The sequence below is a fragment of the Podarcis raffonei genome, chromosome 16 (assembly GCF_027172205.1).
Source record: "Podarcis raffonei isolate rPodRaf1 chromosome 16, rPodRaf1.pri, whole genome shotgun sequence".
NCBI classification, from domain to species: Eukaryota; Metazoa; Chordata; class Lepidosauria; order Squamata; family Lacertidae; genus Podarcis; species Podarcis raffonei.
Window position 1 is genome coordinate 21,107,229 of NC_070617.1, and position 19,078 is coordinate 21,126,306.

The 19,078-nt window shown below is 47.4% G+C and overlaps 1 protein-coding gene across 1 annotated transcript in view; it reads left to right on the top strand.

Moving 5' to 3' along the window:
* RBM19 (RNA binding motif protein 19) overlaps positions 1 to 19,078 on the top strand; it is a 102,520-nt gene that overhangs the window by 16,546 nt on the left and 66,896 nt on the right. Inside the window, exons 16-22 of the mRNA XM_053368367.1 lie at positions 293 to 493; positions 2,255 to 2,372; positions 6,437 to 6,588; positions 6,887 to 6,947; positions 8,422 to 8,501; positions 8,980 to 9,035; positions 10,404 to 10,520. Coding sequence (XP_053224342.1) covers positions 293 to 493; positions 2,255 to 2,372; positions 6,437 to 6,588; positions 6,887 to 6,947; positions 8,422 to 8,501; positions 8,980 to 9,035; positions 10,404 to 10,520 — 785 coding nt within the window. The remainder of the gene's footprint in view (positions 1 to 292; positions 494 to 2,254; positions 2,373 to 6,436; positions 6,589 to 6,886; positions 6,948 to 8,421; positions 8,502 to 8,979; positions 9,036 to 10,403; positions 10,521 to 19,078) is intronic.

Consider the following 19,078-nt stretch of genomic DNA (forward strand, 5'->3'; position numbering starts at 1 on the left):
AGAAAAGCTTCTGTTTTTTATATAAAAGTTATTTTGAACATCCTTTTCAATTCATTGTATATCATTTCCCAGTAAGCTTTAACCTTACTACATGAATCTTCCAACATTTAGTTTCATTGGATGTCCACAAGTTCTGGCTCGATGAGAGAGGGAGGAAAACTTTTCTCTATCAGTTTTTGTAAACTTCTGTTGTGTTGCCTCTTAACTTGCCTCTTCTGCAGCCTAAGAAGTCCCAAACGTTGCAAAAGCTTCCTTCGTAGGGCAGTCACGATCTTCCCTCTTCTTCCCCCAGGCTGCCGGCGAGCGGAGCAAGACCGTGATTCTGGTGAAGAACCTGCCTGCTGGAACACAGGCGGCCGAAATAGAGAAGGCCTTTGGGGCCCACGGCAGCCTTGGCCGGGTGCTGCTCCCCGAAGGAGGGGTGACGGCCATTGTAGAGTTCCTAGAGCCCACCGAAGCTAAGCGGGCATTCACGAAATTGGCTTACTCGAAGGTGAGGATGTGCGGTGTAGTGGTTAGAGCGCTGGGCTGGGCCCTGGGAGACCACAGTTCAGATCCCCTGCTCAGCCATGAAGGCCACGGTGGGTGACCCTTGGACCACAGTCACCGCCTCTCAGCCTAGCCTACCTCACAGGGCTGTTGTTTGCAGATGAAATGAGGAGGGCCGGGGGTGTGTGTTTTGAGAACCATGCACACCACCTTTTGCTCCTTAAGTAAATAAATGAATAATTGTGCATAGCTTGGGCTTAGCCAAGGTGGCTGCCCACTGCCCAAGTAGCCTCATGGAACACTATGCACCCGCAGGGCTATTTCTGTGAAGCTCTGACTTTTAACTCCTTCCCCGACTACATTTAATTTAATTTAATTTTGTTTGCTTACTTATTTATATCTGTTACATCCATTAACTGGATAAACCCCTGTGTTGCAAAGAGAATGTCAGCAATGTCTAGGCAACACAATGACCATGTACATATGCAATAGAGAATCTTTATAGAATTCCTTCAAACCATAACAAGTACAAAATGAAATCTTTAGTCTCAAAGTCTCTGAAAATCTTTAAATGAAGCGAGGTACCAGACTTTGAAAGACAAGCTGTGAAGCTTTGTATATTCAGCAAATATGATGTCCAACACTGAACAGTGATTCCGGATATTGACTACTGTTTCGTAGAATTCTTCGTCAGCGTGGTGGGAGGATATGGAATTGCTTCATAAACCCATCTTATATCGAATGAATGTATGTAAATGAAAATATCAAATGCTGTGGAACAGTGCTCAAGTAATAATGAGAGTCTTTGAGACTAAATATTTCATTTTGTACTTGTTATGGTTTGAAGGCATTCTATAAAGATTGTCTATTGCGTATGTACATGGCCATCGTGTTGCCTAGACATTGCTGATGATATCCATTAACTGAGCAGGAAAGCCCATTGAGATTGGCTTCTGAGAGCACCTACGTAGACATTTGTCCTGGAAAACAGCCACCATTGTCTGAGAATTCTTAGATAGGAGATGGAGTGGGTTAGATTACGAGAAAAATTAACAGTAAAAAAATAATAACCTTTGGGATGAATCTGACTGCCAGTGTGGTGCAGTGGTTAAGAGTGTTGGACTAGGATCTGGGAGACCAAGGTTCAGACCCCCCAATCAGCCATTAAGCTCACTGGGTGACCTTGGGTAGCAGCCATCATCTCACAGCCTAACCTACCTCACAGGGTTGTTGTGAGAGAAATATGGGGAAGAGTGTGCCATGTTGAGCTTTTTGGAGGAAAGGTGGGGTGTACGAAAATAGAAACTGAAATAAAAATTTACAAGCCCGGATGCTAGGAAGTTTAAAGCAGTGGCTTCTCCTTTCTGCTGTTTGCACTAATGGGAATTTTTTATCACGGCTAAAAATTGGCCGCTGTTTCTTTAATGCTAAAAGAACTAAGTCAGCATGAGTCAGTGGCCTATAATGACTCATGCAACTTTTCACCAAATTGTACCTGTATATATAGAGTGGTCAATGTTAGTGTTGGGTGTGGGTTGGTTGGATGATAGAAAGCTGGTTGTATTTGGTGTGTGTGTAAAAGCTGTTGGTCGTGGTTGGAGAAGAAGACTTTTTAAGAATAAAAGCAGCAATACTCTGCAAGAATACTCTTTCTCAAAGACTCTTTTGTGCCAACTAAGGTCTGAGGACTAGGCAAAGGAGTAAAAAGGAGGTCAGAACCTTTTCTATTTTTACAAACACTGATATTTTTCTCCCCACTGATCAGTTCAAGAATATCCCCCTGTACCTAGAATGGGCACCTATGGGCGTCTTCTCTGGCCCTGCAAAGAGAGAACCTGAGATTCCAGGAGGCAAGAAGGAAGGTGATGGACTGTCTGGAACTGGTATGCACTGTCTGTTTTTAATGTATGTGTGGGTTGTTGTTGTTGTTGGTTTTTTTTAATGGTTTGCATCCAGACCCCCACTTCCCACTTGCTCTATGGCCAGTCACCTTTTCCCACCTGAAGAAATTGCGGGCTGGAATCCTGCAGCACTCTCCTCCTAGAGAGGGAGAGGGAATTCTAAAAGATGCTTTGCCCAAGCTCCTCAGGGTCCAATCCTGCAGCTTTAAATGAATGTACGTGTAATGCAATCATCATCTGAGGCCCTTCTTCGTGTGGAAGACTGAAAAGGGGCAACACAAGAACGGGCTCCCCAGGGAGACGCGTGTGACGCCTTCATTACATATCATTAGGCGCCAGGCCTAATTACCGTATTTTCCCGTCTATAATACGCCCCCATGTATAAGACGCTCCCTATTTTGGGGGACTCAGATTTAAGAAAATCCACCCTCAGCACTATTCGTGTATAAGGTGCCCAATAATTTTCGACATTAATTTTTAGGAAAAAACCTCTAGTCTTATACACGGAAAAATACGGTATATTCCTCTCCTCACAGGCTTACTTATAGCCTTTTAAATTTGTGGGTTGGGGGGTATCATTTTTGTTTGTTACTATGTTACGTATTTTTGTGTTTTTATGCAGAAACCGCCCTGTAATCCTCAGATGAAGGGCAGTGAAGAAATTTAATCAATGAAATTTAAAAATGCTGCCGATAGGGCCTAACTTAGGCCCATTATTTTCGGTGCGGCTTTGCTGAAAAGAATTTGGTCGGGTACAACCCAGGCTCGTTGATCACCTCCTGGGTGACTCTGCCAGAGAGGGCAAAAGGAGGAGCAAATCTGTGGTTGGCAGGCCCTGTTTGTGTGTTAAAAGTACTTCTTCATGCAGCACATAATTAACTCCCTGCCACAGGATGTACCAGCTCGGATGGCTTGAGAAAGAGGATTAGACAAATTTGTGGAGGAGAGGGCTGCTAGCCATGATGGCGAAGCTCTGCCTCCACAAGGCAGCGATGATTCTGAATACCAGTTGCTAGAAGCCACAGGAGTCTTCTCTTGTTCTTGAATCCTGCTTGCAGGTTTTCCCACAGGTCCAGGAACAGGATGCTGGACCAGTTGGGCTACTGGCTTGATCCAGCAGGGATCTCTTCTTATGTTTTTAATTCCCAGCTCTGCTGCAGATGCCCTGATTTAGGCAACACGACCCTCCTCTGTTTTCATTTATCAACTTGCGTTTTGCTCCCCACCCACTAATTTTAAAAACATTTTAAAAAAACCCACCATCTCCTGCTTGTATGTACTCGTTCCCAAAGGAGAAGGGAGGCACGGAGGCAAAGCCACACGTCCTTTCTGCACGCCAGCCCCGGCAAGCAAATTCCCCTTTTCCCACAGCCAAGACCCTCACCTCTAGATAAAGGGCTTTTAGCGCCGCGGCCCTCAGAAATCTGCTCGCGGCCGATAAGGGTCTCCGCTGCCAGCCTCTGGCACCCAGGGGAAAGTGGCAGTAAATTCCTCCGTCTGATTACAAAAGAGCTCCGTGAGGCTGACTTCGTTTTATTATTATTGTGGAAACGGTAGATCGGGGGGGAAAGGGGGGGTGTCTTCATTCCCCATGGCTCTAATCTGGTTTCTTTTCCAGAGAATCAACAAAGTGAATGTCTATGTTTGCTAATTCGCTGCCTCTCTAGTGTCGTTCCCCCCCCCCCCCATTTAGAAAAGGCCTGTAATAGGAATTTTTGCCTGGCTTTAAATAAAGGGGAGGGGGACTCTTTTTTCCAGACTGAGGGCCGCATTTCCTTCGGGGAGACCTCCTGGGGGCCACATTCCAGCAGTGGGCGGGGCCAGAGTCAAAAGTGGGTGGAGCAACAAATGAAACCTCACCCCCCCTCGTTTGTGCAGTAGGCCTGTTTCTACATAGCTGCATACCCTTCATCCTTCAAGCATTATCGAAGTTCAGGGACAAATTTCCTGTTGGGATTTGAATAGATTCTAGGAGAGGATATATTTATTAGATATTATCCTTCCTTCCTCACATTTGCGAGTTCAGCAGAGTGGCATCCCTTTTGCAGCTTAAAAGGAAGCTTAGATAGGCTAGTTTTAGCCTTTTAGTTTTAAATAATCCAGGATGCCTTAAGGCAGACTGGATTCTCCTGGTATTTCCCCCCCCCCTTTTCTTCCCCACAAAACAATATTGACATAAACAGTCTTGTAAAAGGTGAAAATAACATTTACTGACTCAGAATATTTGTTGAAGAATAAGAACTGCTTTGATCAGGCAGCCTAAAACCGCAATTCGTTTGCAAAAAAAGGCTTTAGTCTTGTTTGAGATGGAGCCTGAGCTCCAGTGCAGATGTTTTCACGTTTCTGGCTTGGTGGAAAGAGACGAGAAAGAGATTGTGCCCAGGCAGGTAGGAAACTACGTATAGCTATGCCCTCCCACTGTCAGGGCATGGTGCGAGTGTCTTTCACAAAGTCTCTCTCTAGCAAATTTTTAGGAAAACTCTGTGAGCTTCAGTTCCTACTATGTGCCTATCTAGCAAGACATAAATCGTTGGTTTGACTGCATTTTGAAATATCTCGCATGGGGGGGGGGGTAGCTGGGTCTGAGGTTCCCCGGTTTGGGGCTAAACCCAGAGAGAAGCGCTCTACAAATGTTCAGCCTGGATGCGTCAGGTCAGAAGTGTGTAGAGCGGGCTTCTTCAGCCTCACGCCCCCAGACGTTGTCTCCGGCCAGCATAATCCAGTGGTCAAAGATGCTGGGAATTGTAATTCAGAAATATCTGGAGGACTGAAGGCCAAATATGGCTGGTGTAGAGGAAGAAGGGTTTTGTCGTGTTCCCCTTGCCCCCAGTGTGCTTCTCCACCTCGCTCCAAAACTTATGTGGGGCTTCCCTGGATCTGGAAGCTGCAGTTAATGCACAATTGCTGACAGGAGTGCGACACTGTCAGCATATTACAGACCTGCCCTGGTTGCCAGTTTGCTACTGGGCCAAGTTCAAGGTGTTACTATTAGTACAGTGGTACCTCGGGTTAAGTACTTAATTCGTTCTGGAGGTCCGTACTTAACCTGAAACTGTTCTTAACCTGAAGCACCACTTTAGCTAATGGAGCCTCCTGCTGCTGCTGCGCCGCCGGAGCAAGATTTTTGTTCTTATTCTGAAGCAAAGTTCTTAACCCAAGGTAATATTTCTGGGTTAGTGGAGTATGTTACCTGAAGCGTATGTAACCTGAAGTGTATGTAACCTGAGGTACCACTGTATATAAAGCCCTTAACAACTTGGGGGCAGTTTACCTTTGGGATCTCTTCTGTCTGAAGAGCTGGCATTGTACCAGGTGCAACATGACACCCATTCCACAATTGTAAGAAATCAGTATTTCACCTACACTTTGGAACTCCCTGCCTCTTGAAAACAGGCCAGCGCCTCCCTTGTGCTCTTTTTTTGCACCTGTTTAAAATGTTTTTGTTTAGATGAACCTATCCAGACAGGTAGTTACATGTGTTTTTTAATCTACATCTTTGATTTTAATTTTTTTCCAGGTTTTAGATAGTTTTAAAAACATCAACTGATAATTTCAATTTTTTCCCTCCCTCTTGCAAACTGCTTTGGGCGTTTTCACAAATCAAGTGGCGTGTAAATTTTATGAAACAAATAATATAAAATAAATGCTTCCTCCGACAGTGGAGGCAGAACACTGCCACCCCTGTCTAGTAGCACCCTGTCTAATCTTACCCTCCGCAAATGTGTCTGATCCTCTTTCAAAGCCATCCAAGCTGGTGGCCGACACAACATCACATGGGAACAAATTCCCCAGTTGTGGTATGTGAAGGAAGTACTTTCTTTTGCCTGTCTGGAATCCTCTTTAATATTCAGGAATGTCAATGCTCAGTTGTGCCACCTGCCTGTTTTGAGTCCCTGAAAAAGTGGGAAAACTGCAATGCTGACTTACCACCAGGTTGCAAGCTTGTTATAATGTCCCCTCTTTTTAGGAGGGGTGGGAATCCAAGCTAAATCTGAGTGACTGGCTGCTAGGTGGCAATGGCTGTGATCCTGCCTGATATTTTGCAGGTGATTGTGGAAGCCACGGAGCTCAGACGCAGCCAGTGGAAGCCGAAATAGAGGAGGATGACGAAGAAGAGGAGGAGGAGGAAAGCATTCCTGGGTGCACGCTCTTCATAAAGAACCTCAACTTTGTCACCAAAGAGGAGACTCTACAAGAGGTGCGTGTCTAATGGCTGAGTGCATTGTGTTTATTCCCCGGGCCTCTGACCGAAGGCAAGAACGTCAACTTTTATTTTGCATTCACATGACAGTCTGTTCTGCTTGTCTGCAGTTTTCCTAACTGTTAGTTGTCTGCGTTATATCTGAGCTTTTTTTTACGTGAAGTAAAAGCCGCTTCCAGAAATATACTGGAATGTGGCGCAAGTTTAGCATTTGTTTCTGGGTGGTTTGCAAATTGTTGTTATTTTTTCCCTCCTCTGGGGTTAAACTAAGGAGCGCACAACTTTTTCTTTCCAGGTTTTTTCCAAGGTGGGAGCCGTGAAGAGTTGCACCATCTCAAGGAAGAAAGATAAAGCTGGTACGTCCTCTTGTCCGATTAATTATCTCTTGGTGTTCTGTCACCTTCTAGGGCAGCCTGTGCCAAACCGGTCACCCTCTGTGTGCTTTGGACTACAACTCCCATCATCCCCCTAGCAGAGATGAGCTAGGTGGGACTGGCGGGAGTTGTAGTCCAAAATGGCTATGCTGGCTGGGACCTAGTGGGAGCTGAGGTACAAAATGGCTGTGCTGGGAGGGGCTGGTGACAGCTGTAGACCAGGTTGGCAAAAACTGCTCTAGGGTGCGTTCCCCCCCACTTTTTGGTGAAAATAACAGATGCTGGAACTTATATCTTGGTCAAAGGGTTGCTATAGCAGGATGGATGCCATGAGCAGCAGAAAAAGAGTCAACATTATTTGGTACCAGGAAGTACCGACTTATGTATTCCCCCTCTAAAATTATAAATAAAATATCATTGTGTTATAAGAATCCTATTACAGCATTTTGCATCAATATAAAAACATAACACAATAATACAGCCATATCTTGGAAGTCGAACAGAATCTGTTCCGGAAGTCCGTTTGACTTCCAAAATGTTCGGAAACCAAGGCACGGCTTTCAGTTGGTTGCAGGAAGCTCCTGCAGCCAATTGGAACCTGCGTCGGATGTTTGGGTTCCAAAGAACGTTCACAAACTGGAACACTCACTTCTGGGTCTGTGGCGTTTGGGAGCCAAAATGTTTGACTCACAAGGACTTCGACTTCCGAAGTATGACTATATAAAAATATAAACGATGATGCTTATTATTAGCATTTCAGTGTGTACATGGCTCTTCATCCTGAAGGAGCCCAGGGCAGCAAACAAACCAAGAATGAAACATTCCTTGAGGTAAAATTAAAAATCTAGAAATGGTTAAAGCGTTATAAAGACACTGGTCCACAGGGTTGCCAGGAACAAGATATTTTAGCTGTCAAATTCCTCGGTAAACATGGATGTTTTTGAGAGTCTTCCTGAAAGTCAACAGTGAGGGAGATAGATGCACCTCGCCAGGGAGGGCATCTCACAAAGGGGGAGACCCTGTCATGACTCAATGCCAACCCCACCCGACCCCAGTGGCAGAACCACCAGCAAAGTTTCAGCTCATTGGGCCAGTGCAGAGGAGGCTGGTCTGTTGAAGCGAGTGGGGCACTGCCCCACCTGCCTGCCTTTTTTCGTAAAAACCAGCCCATGGGATGGACCCTGCTGTCATCTTCCTACTCTCTGTTTTGCCGTTGTGGAACTGAGCAAGCAGAAGGATGGGAACAAACCAAGAATTAATTGGCTTAGCCTGCCATAGCCTCTGGCGCCACCTACTGTTGGCCTCCCTGCTTTCTGCCCTATCAGCAAACACCAGTCATCATGTCACTGTGGTCTCTCGCCTAGACAGCTTCCGATATTTCTGTCCCTCTAAAACTGGTAGGTAATGTTTTCTCTCCCCTCCAGTGCCCCCAACACCTTTTGCACTTCTTTTCCAGGAGCGCTCCTTTCCATGGGGTTTGGATTTGTGGAATACAAGAAACCAGAGCATGCTCAGAAAGCCCTCAAACAGCTACAGGTAATGGCCGAACACCTCTTCTCTTCCACATGCAGAGAGTGGGGACTGTAGCTTGTTAAGAGTGCATGCTTGATGTGCTGAAGGTCCTGAGTTCAATTCTTGGCCCCTCTAGTTTACAAGGGACCAGGCAGCAAGAAAGGACTGTTCTCTGCCTGCGAGAGCTGCTGCCAGTCAGAGTAGGCAGTACTGGAATAGATGGACAAATGGTCTGACCTGGCGTAAGTCCGCTTCCTAAGTTGGGGAAGGGCCATAGTGCAGTGGTTGATCATCTGCCTTGCGTGCAGAAAGTCCCAGGTTCAATCCCTGGCCTCTCCAGATAGGGCCCTCGCCTTGAAACCCTGAAGGGCCACTGCCAGTCAGTGTAGACAAAACTGAACCAGATGGACCAGTGGTCTGATTCTAGATATAAGGCGGCTTTGGGTGTCTTATACTTGGAGGTCTCTTGCATTCCCCCTTAGCAGTCTTTGCTTTCTTACAGGGTTGCTCCGTGGATGGTCATCAGCTGGAAGTGAAGATCTCCGAAAGAGCTGTCAAGTAAGTTCCTGACTTGGGAGTTGAACCTAGAATTGTACAGTTGGAAAGGGGACCCCAGGGGTCATCCAGACCAACCCCCTGAAGTGCAGGAATCGAAACCTGCTCCTAGCCTTGCCCAAACTAAAGCTCCTGCTTTAAAAACAAAAACAAACCAACCCAATTTTATTGAAGTAAATTGAACAAATCAATACAATAAACCTAATAGAGGTGCAAAAAAAAAACCCAGCAGTGCAGTGTATCCGGGAGAGACTTAATTTCACGTTGCACTATGGAGAGGGAGTCCTGTCTGTGTGTGCATTTGTTGTATATGAGATAAAACCCCACCAAACAGCATGGGTTTTTTCCAGGTCTTGCAGGCCTTTTATGTTGTTTTTTCAGCTAGTGCTGAACTCACCAGTATGGTGCATGCTCTAGTTATTTCCCGCTTGGACTACTGCAATACTCTGTTACGTGGGACTACCTTTGAAGGTGACTTGGAAACTACAACTAATCCAGAATGCAGCAGCTAGACTGGTGACTGGGAGTGGCCACCAAGACCATGTAATACCAGTCCTGAAAGACCTAAATTGGCTCCCAGGACATTTCTGAGCACAATTCAAAGTGTTGGTGCTGACCTTTAAAGCCCTAAATGGCCTCGGCCCAGTATAGCTGAAGGAGCATCCCCACTCCCATTGTTCAGCCTGGACACTGAGGTCCAGCTCCGAGGGCCTCCTGGCGGTTCCCTCCCTGCGAGAAGTGAGGTTACAGAGAACCAGGCAGAGGGCCTTCTCAGTAGTGGCACCCTCCATGTGGAATGTCCTCCCATCAGATGTCAAGGAAATAAACAAGCACCTGGCTTCTAAAAGACATCTGAAGGCAGCCCTGTTTAGGGAAGTTTTTAATGTTTAATGCTGTATTGTTTTTTTAACATTCGGTTGGGAGCCACCCAGAGTAGCTGGGGAAACCCAGTCAGATGGGTGGGGTATAAATTTTATCATCAACATCATCATCATCATCATTATTACTCCACATATTTTTATACAAACTTGAAAGCTGCAAGCCCAGTAAGCTTTTTGCGTTTGGGGGCAGTTGAGGTTCCGGCAGCCGCCACCATCCATATCAGGAGTTCCCAAGAGCCGAAACTTTTCAGTGGATTCTCCTTTTTGATGGACGTGTGGAGTTGGGCATCTTTTGCCAGCTGGCTTTGGCATCTATGCTGCTGCTTCAGCCCAGGGTGGTGATCTTGGTCTGGAGCAAAGCTGTACACCCTTGCACCCCGAGGAAACTTAGCAGTGCCGACATTGACAAAAACTCCTGTTAGTTGGGGAGGAGGCAGATCCTGGGGGTGATGGAGGGTTGAGCTCACCCCTGTCTCTTTTGATCCATCAGGTCAGCTGCGGTCTCGGCCCGGAAGAAGCAAACCAGCAAGAAGCAAAAGAGCTCCAAGATCTTAGTGCGTAATATCCCCTTCCAGGCAACCGTGAAAGAAATCAGAGAGCTTTTCAGGTAAGGAGGTATTTCTTGTAGCCACATTCAATGTCCCGTGTCTTAGAAGTGGAACAGTATGGATTTGTTGATTCTGTTCATGTTCAAGTCACCTAGCCCAGAGCGGGGCAAGTGCAGGTGTTGCTTAGTGACCAATCACTGCGGCATGATCCTCACATAGTGTGCTCTGATTGGCTCTGTAGTTCTGAGGGAGTTTTGTCTTTATACATTTCATTGAATGTATTCCTGCTATGAACAAGGCCTGGAGTATTTCCCCCTCAAGTTATATGCTGTTCTTGTTCAGTTGGCTCAGTACAGTGCTATCACGATCGTCTTTCCTTTCTCCGGACTCCTGCCTGTGTTATTTCACTGGCTTTTGCGGCTCCCTGGACTAGCAAAGGGCACAAGCTGTGGCTTTCGTTAGCCAAGTTGAACTGGCTGAAAGCAAAGAGGGGTTGCCTTTAACAGGGTGTTGGGGTGGGTGTGATCTACCACTGCCTGTTGTGGAATCAAGTGCCCTCGTTCAGGGTTCCTACCTGCCACGATCCCTTCAATGATACGCCGTTCCACCTCTGCACCCCCTGGTTTTCTGTCTCTCCCTTACAACAGTCTGGAAGAGACCCCATTGTTGGGTTGGAAAAGAGAGACCCCCCTCTCCCTGCCACCCATCTGATGTCCTTTGGAGCTGCTGCCGATGAGTGTCGACAATATTGAGAGAGATGGACCCATTGGCCTAATTTGGAGCATCTTCCTCCCCTCGATTATGCCCTTCTGGAACTGAGCAGAGAGGAGGATGGAGACAAAGCTAACATTAGATGGCTCTGCCATCGGCCATTGCTTCTGGGTCCACCTCCCTGCCTCCTGCCCCACTAGTCCTAGTGGGCACCAGCTGCCTCGGGCTGTGATTCCTGCATTCCAAGGGGGGTTTGACTGGATGACCTTTGGAGGGCCCCTCCCTACTCTTAACAAGCCTGTCCCCTTACCTGGCCAATCCCCTGGCAACGCCTCCCCGGGCAGGATTGGGCGATTGGCTGGGGTAGGCGGAGACCTCCAGGTATCCAGCCTGGGAAGGATGAAGCCAGCCCGAACTACCAGAAGCCGCACTGGGGCCACGCGCGACCACACAAAAGGCGCCCCCTATTTGATGTGGGGAGCGGTCATTGCATGAACAGACTGAGTCCCTCCAACCCCAGGTGACCCCTGAGCAGAATAATGACTCGAGACACCGTGCTATGGAATTAAAATTGGCCACAACTTTATTAAGTTTCAGATGTAGGGAGACCTTGGCTCAGGCATTGGGCGTTTATCCTTCCCAGTCCCCAGCTGGGAATCTGGGAGACTTTAGGGTTATCCAGAATGTGTGGGGATTGGGCTGGCTCTGGAGAATGTGTGTTCAAGCAGAGAGCCCGCCTCCCCTGTTTCGCTGCCATTGGAAGGGAGAGCAATGACAACCTCATTGCTCTCCCCAAGACCCCTTTAACGGGGAACCCTGGTATCACCGCGGTTCTATGCTTTTTACACCCCTGTGAATAGAAGGGTTGTGTGGGTACCAACTGCTCTTCCTTTGCCGGACCGCCAGGGGGCACTCTTAGCCTTTGCTGGAGAGGAGAGCTCAAGCTCTCCCTGGAAGGCTCTTTGCTAGGCAATGATAGCTGCCGGTGGAGGTTAAAGGCTCTGGTCAGGTGGAGGTGGGAGAAACCAAGGTTCTTGTGTGTGTGGAAGCCGGCGTCTGTTGCCTTAACCTGCATCCTTAGAAATGGTTGTTGGCCTGGGCCAGGGATGCACCCCCCTGCATAGATGATGGGAATGGCTGGAGAGACGTTTCCTCTCCTCTGTGGGCACTTGCTATTTTCCCCCTTCTGTTTGAGCTGGAGGAAGCGCTCATTTCCCCACCAGGATTTGCAAGCTTACAAATTAGCTGGGGGTGGGTGCGAGATGGCAGAGGGAGAGGGAGCACAAAGCACACATAGGATTTCGCTTCCCAGCTCGGAGCAAAAAGGGTGCCGCTCGCCTTTGTACCTTTCTCAGAAGCCACAAGCATGGCTTAGAGCATCTCGGTGGACCCAAAAAACGCATGTGCCATTTTCTCACCCTCCAGAGGATTTTAATTTTTTTTTTTTTAGTTTTGGGTTGTTGTTCCTGTGCTGACAGTGTGTAAAGGCTGAAGACATAGAATTTACCCAGTGGTTTGGTTTTGGTTTTGATTTTGTTTGTGGACCTCTGAGTACATGCCAGAATACAAAGACCAGCACCCCTTGCCCCCTGCCTCAGCAGATGTGAAACCCAGGAAAATTCAGGACTGGTGTCAAATCTATCTGTCGCTCTTGTATTTCCTAGTGGGTGACTATTTCTCTGTCTCATTTGCAATGACTGCTGCATTTTGAACTGAGGGCCGAAGGACTGGTGATGGCTGCTTTGCCCTTTGACTGCTCTGCCTGCTCTGAAAGATGGGGGAGAAGGCTCCCAGGCGCGATGAGCCGAGAGGGGCATTGGTGGAGTCCTTCACTTTTGCACGACAGTGGCGTTTGCCCATCCCTTTTTTTGCTCTGCATATCTGCTTGTGGACAGGAGTTAGCAGTAGTCTTGCAGTGTGTGTGTGTGTGTGTGTGTGTGTGTGTGTGTGTGTGTGTAGAAACATTGGGATTGGGAAACGAGGGGTTAAAGAGAGCTTGGCCAATGTCCCATTTTAGAAGAACCGGGGGTAGGAGCTGCTTCCTTGCTTGCTCCCTTGGCTAACCACCCATTAGTCTGACTAGGTTCCCACGTGCAAAAAAAAGGCTTCTCTGAGCATGTGCAGAGTGCCTTTCCCTCCCCCATTGAGTAAGGGACAGTCAAAGGCAAGAGAGCAAAGTTGGCAGGAGCAGAAGCTTCATTCAGTCCCCATCTCACATTTAGAACTGTGGAACTCAGCACGATTCTAGTGCAGGTATAGCATGGAGAAAAATGAATGAGGTAGGAAAATGTAGTCTTTTTGATCAGAGGTTATTTTAGGAGCCAGGGAGGAAGGCCACTAGGTAGGGGGAGTGGGTCATAGTTCAGTGTCAGAGCACTTTCTCTGCACGTAGACCCCAGTTCAGTTCTTGGCATCTTCAGGGGGAAAGGATCAGGTACCAGGTGACAGGAAAAGACCCTTCTCTGGCTGAAACTCTGGAGAGCCACTGCCAGTCAGAATTATCAATGCCTGGCTTGATTGACAAGTGCTTTGACCTGGTTTAAAGAACAAAGGAGGATCTCCAGGTGCTTTAAATGGTTTATTATGAGCCCAGAGCATTTTTACGTGGGGTGGAGGGAAATCATTTATCAGCATACAAACAACATAAAGGGAGGGGAAAGATAATTGGTTTGAAATACAATAGAGCAAAACTTGGAAAATTCAGAGCGTTGAAGGAGGAAGGTGGAAGAATGGCGCTCTTTCTCGCTTCATCTTTCAGCTCTATGTGCTTTTCAAGGCTCAGGTTAACTCTTCCAGATCAGGCTCTTGCTCAGATCCCTACAAAAGTGAATTGTGTGGGCGTTTTCTCTTTCTTTTCTGTCTCATGGGGTGGGGTCCGTGTGTGTGTGTGTGTGTGTGTGTGTGTGTGTACAGGAGCGGGCGAGAGAAATGACCAGAGTGGTTGGCACCCTCGTGGTACGACCTCAAAACTCCAGCTGTGCCCATTGACCTTAAACGCGGATGACTGCTAGAGCAAGGGCTCTAAATGGATGGAGCTGTTTGTGATTCTCAGGGACCCTCCTGCATGCCACACCCTCCCCCCTTGACACTTTGCACATTGAGCTTGTAGGTCTGCAGGACAATGCTACCCATGTTCAGCTGAATGTGCTTGGAAATCGCCCCTTTTGATCAGGAACCTGAAAACTTGGGAGAGGATGAAACCTTGGAGCGCCACTTCCCATCAGTATAGACACTGTTAACCTAGATGGATCAATGGTCTGGCTTGATATAAGGCAACTTCCTATATTCTCATGTGATTTTATGGTGAGAGCATGTGTGAATTTTGTATGGGACCTAGCCACAGCCACCCCGGGAATCTCACTCCTATTATCCTGGGTTTCTGTTGGTATGGGGTGGGGGGTGGGGGAACCAGGTTTTCTTTTGCTTGTGCGTGGCTCCAGGTAATATCAACTGGTAATTTATTCTGCTTTTATTTGCTTATTTGGAGTTTTAAGGATTTGCGAAATTTCTGACTCTTGTGAAAACCTCTGCCTTTTATTGTTATTAAGCTCTGCGTATGCAGTCTGTGATTGCTGGCTTTCATGCTTCATTTTGATTCTATGATCTATGTCTTTTGTTACCTAATTGTGTTCTTAACTTCTGCTGAAGTACACCCAGAGATCTTTTGTCATTGGACAGCATCTAAGTATCTTAAACAAATAATTGCTCAGCTGTGTTTGGCGGTTTAGGTAGCTGTAGCTTAGACCAATATTATTTTGCTTAAAACATCGAAATGTTTATTGTTATTTATTTATTAAAATGCTTGAAGATCGCTGTTCATCAGAAAAGAAATCAAAGCGATTACGACAGAGGTATATATCTATACCATGAAAAACCATGTAAACATTTAAAATCGGATATCGAGTAACTGTTACGTGCAGATGTTTTCTGAATTGCCCGTGCATATAAGCTTGGCGATAGAAAAGCTTTCAGCAGGAGTTTAAAGACTAAAGCAGAAACTCTGTTGGCAGAGTATTCCACAGGACTGCCAATAATCTCAGTGGTCAAGTTTACATGTAAGGGTTAAGCCGATCCCTAAGGTACTCTGGACCTAAGTTGCTCAGGCTTTGTAGTAACACGAGACCTTGAACCTGTCTTGGTGGTAGATGGGCAGCCCGTGCAAATATTTTGGCAATGGGGTCAGCTATGTGCCCCATCAGCTGTCTGGCCACCACGTTCTACATCAGCTGGAGCTTCCGAACCAGGCCCAAGGGCAGCCCATTGCAGTAGCAGACCCTTCAAGTGTCCCTATTTTCCAGTAAGATGTGGGGGATATAAATAGTAAAATCATCATTATGTAATGGGACGTCCCTATTTTCATCGGAGGAATGTTGGAGGGTATGCAGTAGTCCAGCCTCCAGGTTATGTTGACATCTGCAGGTGTGGAAGTCGGTGTGCTGGACTGGCCATGTTAGTGGACTGGATGAGAGCCATTAAAGTGAAGCTCAATCCAGATAAGGCTGAGGCACTGTTAGTGGGCAGTTCCCTTCATCAGGTGTCTGAGACATAACATAGCCTGCTCATAATAATAATATTAATAATTTTATTATTCGTATCCTGCCCATCTGATTGGGTTGCCACTCTGGGTGGCTTCCAACGTATATAAAAACATAATACAGTGGTACCTCGGGTTAGGTACTTAATTCGTTCCAGAGGTCCGTTCTTCACCTGAAACTGTTCTTAACCTGAAGCACCACTTTAGCTAATGGGGCCTCCTGCTGCTGTCACGCTGCCGGAGCATGATTTCTGTTCTCATCCTGAAGCAAAGTTCTTAACCTGAAGCACTATTTCTGGGTTAGCGGAGTCTGTAACCTGAAGCGTATGCAACCTGAATCGTATGTAACCTGAGGTACCATTGTAAAACTTTAAACATTAAAAACTTCCCGATACAGGGCTGCCTTCAGTTGTCCTCTAAAGCTTGTATAGTTACGTATCGCCGTGACATCTGATGGATGGATGTTCCACAGGGCGGGTGCCACTACCAAGAAGGCCCTCACTGCCTGGTTCCCTGTAACCTCACTTCTCACAGTGAGGGAACCGCTAGAAGACCCTCGGAGCTGGATCTCAGTGTCTGGGCTGCTCTTAATGCGGTTGCACACCCTCTGAAGGAGCGGGTCCATAACTTGGGGCTACTGCTGGATCCATCGCTGTCGCTTGAGGCTCAGGTGGCCTCTGTGGTCCAGCTTCACCCCTTTCTGGACAGGGATAGCCTAACCTCTGGGTTAGATTGCCGCAGTGCGACATATGTGGGGCTTCCTCTGAAGACAGTTTGGAAACGTCAGCTGGTGCAGAATTCAGCAGCTAGGCTGCTCACAGGGGCAAGGCAGTTTGAGCAAATAACGCCAAACCTGGTCTGACTGCACTGGCTGCCAGCTAGTTTTTTTCTTCTTCTCTTTTTTGTTCCATGCACAGAGGAGCCCAGACCCACAGATAACAGCCTCGCTCCAGAGAACAAGGAGTCTTGCTGTCAGTTGTTTGTGCCGGGCAGCTCCTTCACTCTGGGCTTTAGAGCAAAGATATATATTCCAGAAGAGCATCTAAACAAAACTCAGCAGTGTCTTCGTTTCCCTCCTGCAAAACACACGCACACTGAAATGAACACTTCTCAGAAGTAGTTTTTCTCCTCCTGCGGTGACTGCAATCGAAATGGCAGTGGGCAAAGGATTTTTCTAGCTGGCAGCAGAATTGAAAACTCTCCCTGGTAGTTTTAGGTGCAAATGCAGGTAGACGGTGGCTGAGTTCTTAAAATGCCTAATATATATTTGTGGTGTGTGTGTGTGTGTGTGTGTGTGTGTCTGTCTGTGTATGTGTCTGTCTGTGTGTCTGTGTGTCTTCAGCCAGGCTCTGAGACAGCTGGCACCAGCTGGTCCCATTCTGGCACGGACAGACCAAAGTCGAAAGAATCAGAGGCAGGTGATGTTGTCAAAGGTAGGCTGGCAATCAGGTTCCCAATCAGCAAGGGAAGGCGAAGGACGGGCGGTCGAAGAAAGTAAGAAGAGGGTTCTGGATTAGGCCAGTGGGCCCATGTAGACCCACACCCTGTTCTCACAGTGCCCAACCATGGGGAAACCTGCAAGCAGGACCTGACACAAGAGCCCTCTCCCCTCCTGCAGTTTGCAGCAACCGCTTTTCAGGTGCATCATTGCTTTCGATGATGGAGGCAGAGCACAGCCATCGTGGCCACTGATAACCCCTCTCCTCCATGAATCTGTCCAATCCTCTTTTAAAGCCATCTAAGTTGGCGGCCGTCGCTGCCTCCTGCAGAAGCGAGTTCCATCGTTTAACTAATAGCTGCATGAAAAAGTCCTTTTTTCTTATCCTCCCTGAATCTTCTGCTTTGCATGGAGCTCCAGGCATCTCCTAGGTTAGGGATAGGAAGAACTCCTGCCTGAGAGTCCAGGGAGCTGCTGCCAGTCAGTGTAATAATAACAATAATAATAATTTATTATTTATTATTTATACCCCACCCACCTGGCTGGGTTTCCCCAGCCACTCTGGGCGACTCCCAACCGAATGTTAAAAACACAATACATCATTAAACACTAAAAATTCCCTAAACAGGGCTGCCTTCAGATGTCTTTTAAAAGTCAGGCGATACGTAACTATACAAGCTTTAGAGGACAACTGAAGGCAGCCCTGTATCGGGAAGTTTCCTTGACATCTGATGGGAGGGCGTTCCACAGGGAAGGCGCCACTACCGAGAAGGCCCTCTGCCTGGTTCCTTGTAACCTCGCTTCTCGCAGGGAGGAAACCGCCAGAAGGCCCTCGGAGCTGGACCTCAGTGTCCAGGCTGAACAATGGGGGTGGAGACGCTCCTTCAGGTATACAGGACCGAGGCCGCTTAGGGCCTTAAAGGTCAGCACCAATGTTTTGAATTGTGCTCAGAAACGTACTGAGAGCCAATGTAGGTCTTTCAGGACCACTTTAATATGGTCTCAGTGGCCACTCCCAGTCACCAGTCTGGAGAGCATCGCACAAATCCGCAGAGGACATTACTGATCTTCATTGGATGTCTAGGAGTTCTAGTGTCATGAGAAAAGGAGAATAACTTTGTTCACTTTCTCTACGCATTGCACAATTTTATCAACTTCTGTCACGTTGCCTCTTGGCTCTCCTTTTCTCTAAACTAAAAACACTACAACATCGTTCATTTGCTCATCATCTTTTCTCTGCGGAAGGTGGTGCTGGTTGGGTCCATAGGCAGTGGGCCAGGTGAGCAGGCAGTGGAGATAACAGAAGGAAGAGAGGGTAGGTTCATTCAGAAGGAGAAGAGACCCACAGGTAGAGAGCATCTTTCCCAGTGGCCCCCATTCTTGCACCCAACTCCCAACAACAACCTGGGACCGTCGCCGGTGCTCCCCACAAATTGCCCAAACTGGGCGGTGTTCGTGCCGTGGCCCTGCTAGAGAGCTGCAGCAGTGCAAGGGTTAAAAGAGGCGAACGGAGGAAACAAGGTATTTCAGACTCTCATTATTCACTGCCAGCTTTCCCCAAAATGGTATTAATTTCGTGCTGTCACGCAGGACTGCATCGTGTCTGTTCCAGTGGAGCCTAGCAGGGGCTGGGTGGGGAAGGTGCACACGGCCTCCTTGCCAAATGGATGCTTTTTTCTTTCTTTCTTTTTTTCTTTCTTGAAGGAGCAGCTTTGGCTGTTAAAAAAAAGGGGGGGGGGGATTTATTTATTTATTTTGCTTCTTCCCCATCCTGAGTACCTTTAACCTGGGAAGCTGGTGGGATTGGGTGCCTTGTGTTGCGCTTCTGCCTTCCAATTCTCCCTCACCCCCTCTTAGCTACACAACTGGTTATTCCAAAATTTCATGGCGGGTTGCAGGGAAGGCGTATCCTGTTGAGAAATTAGGTGCTGTTG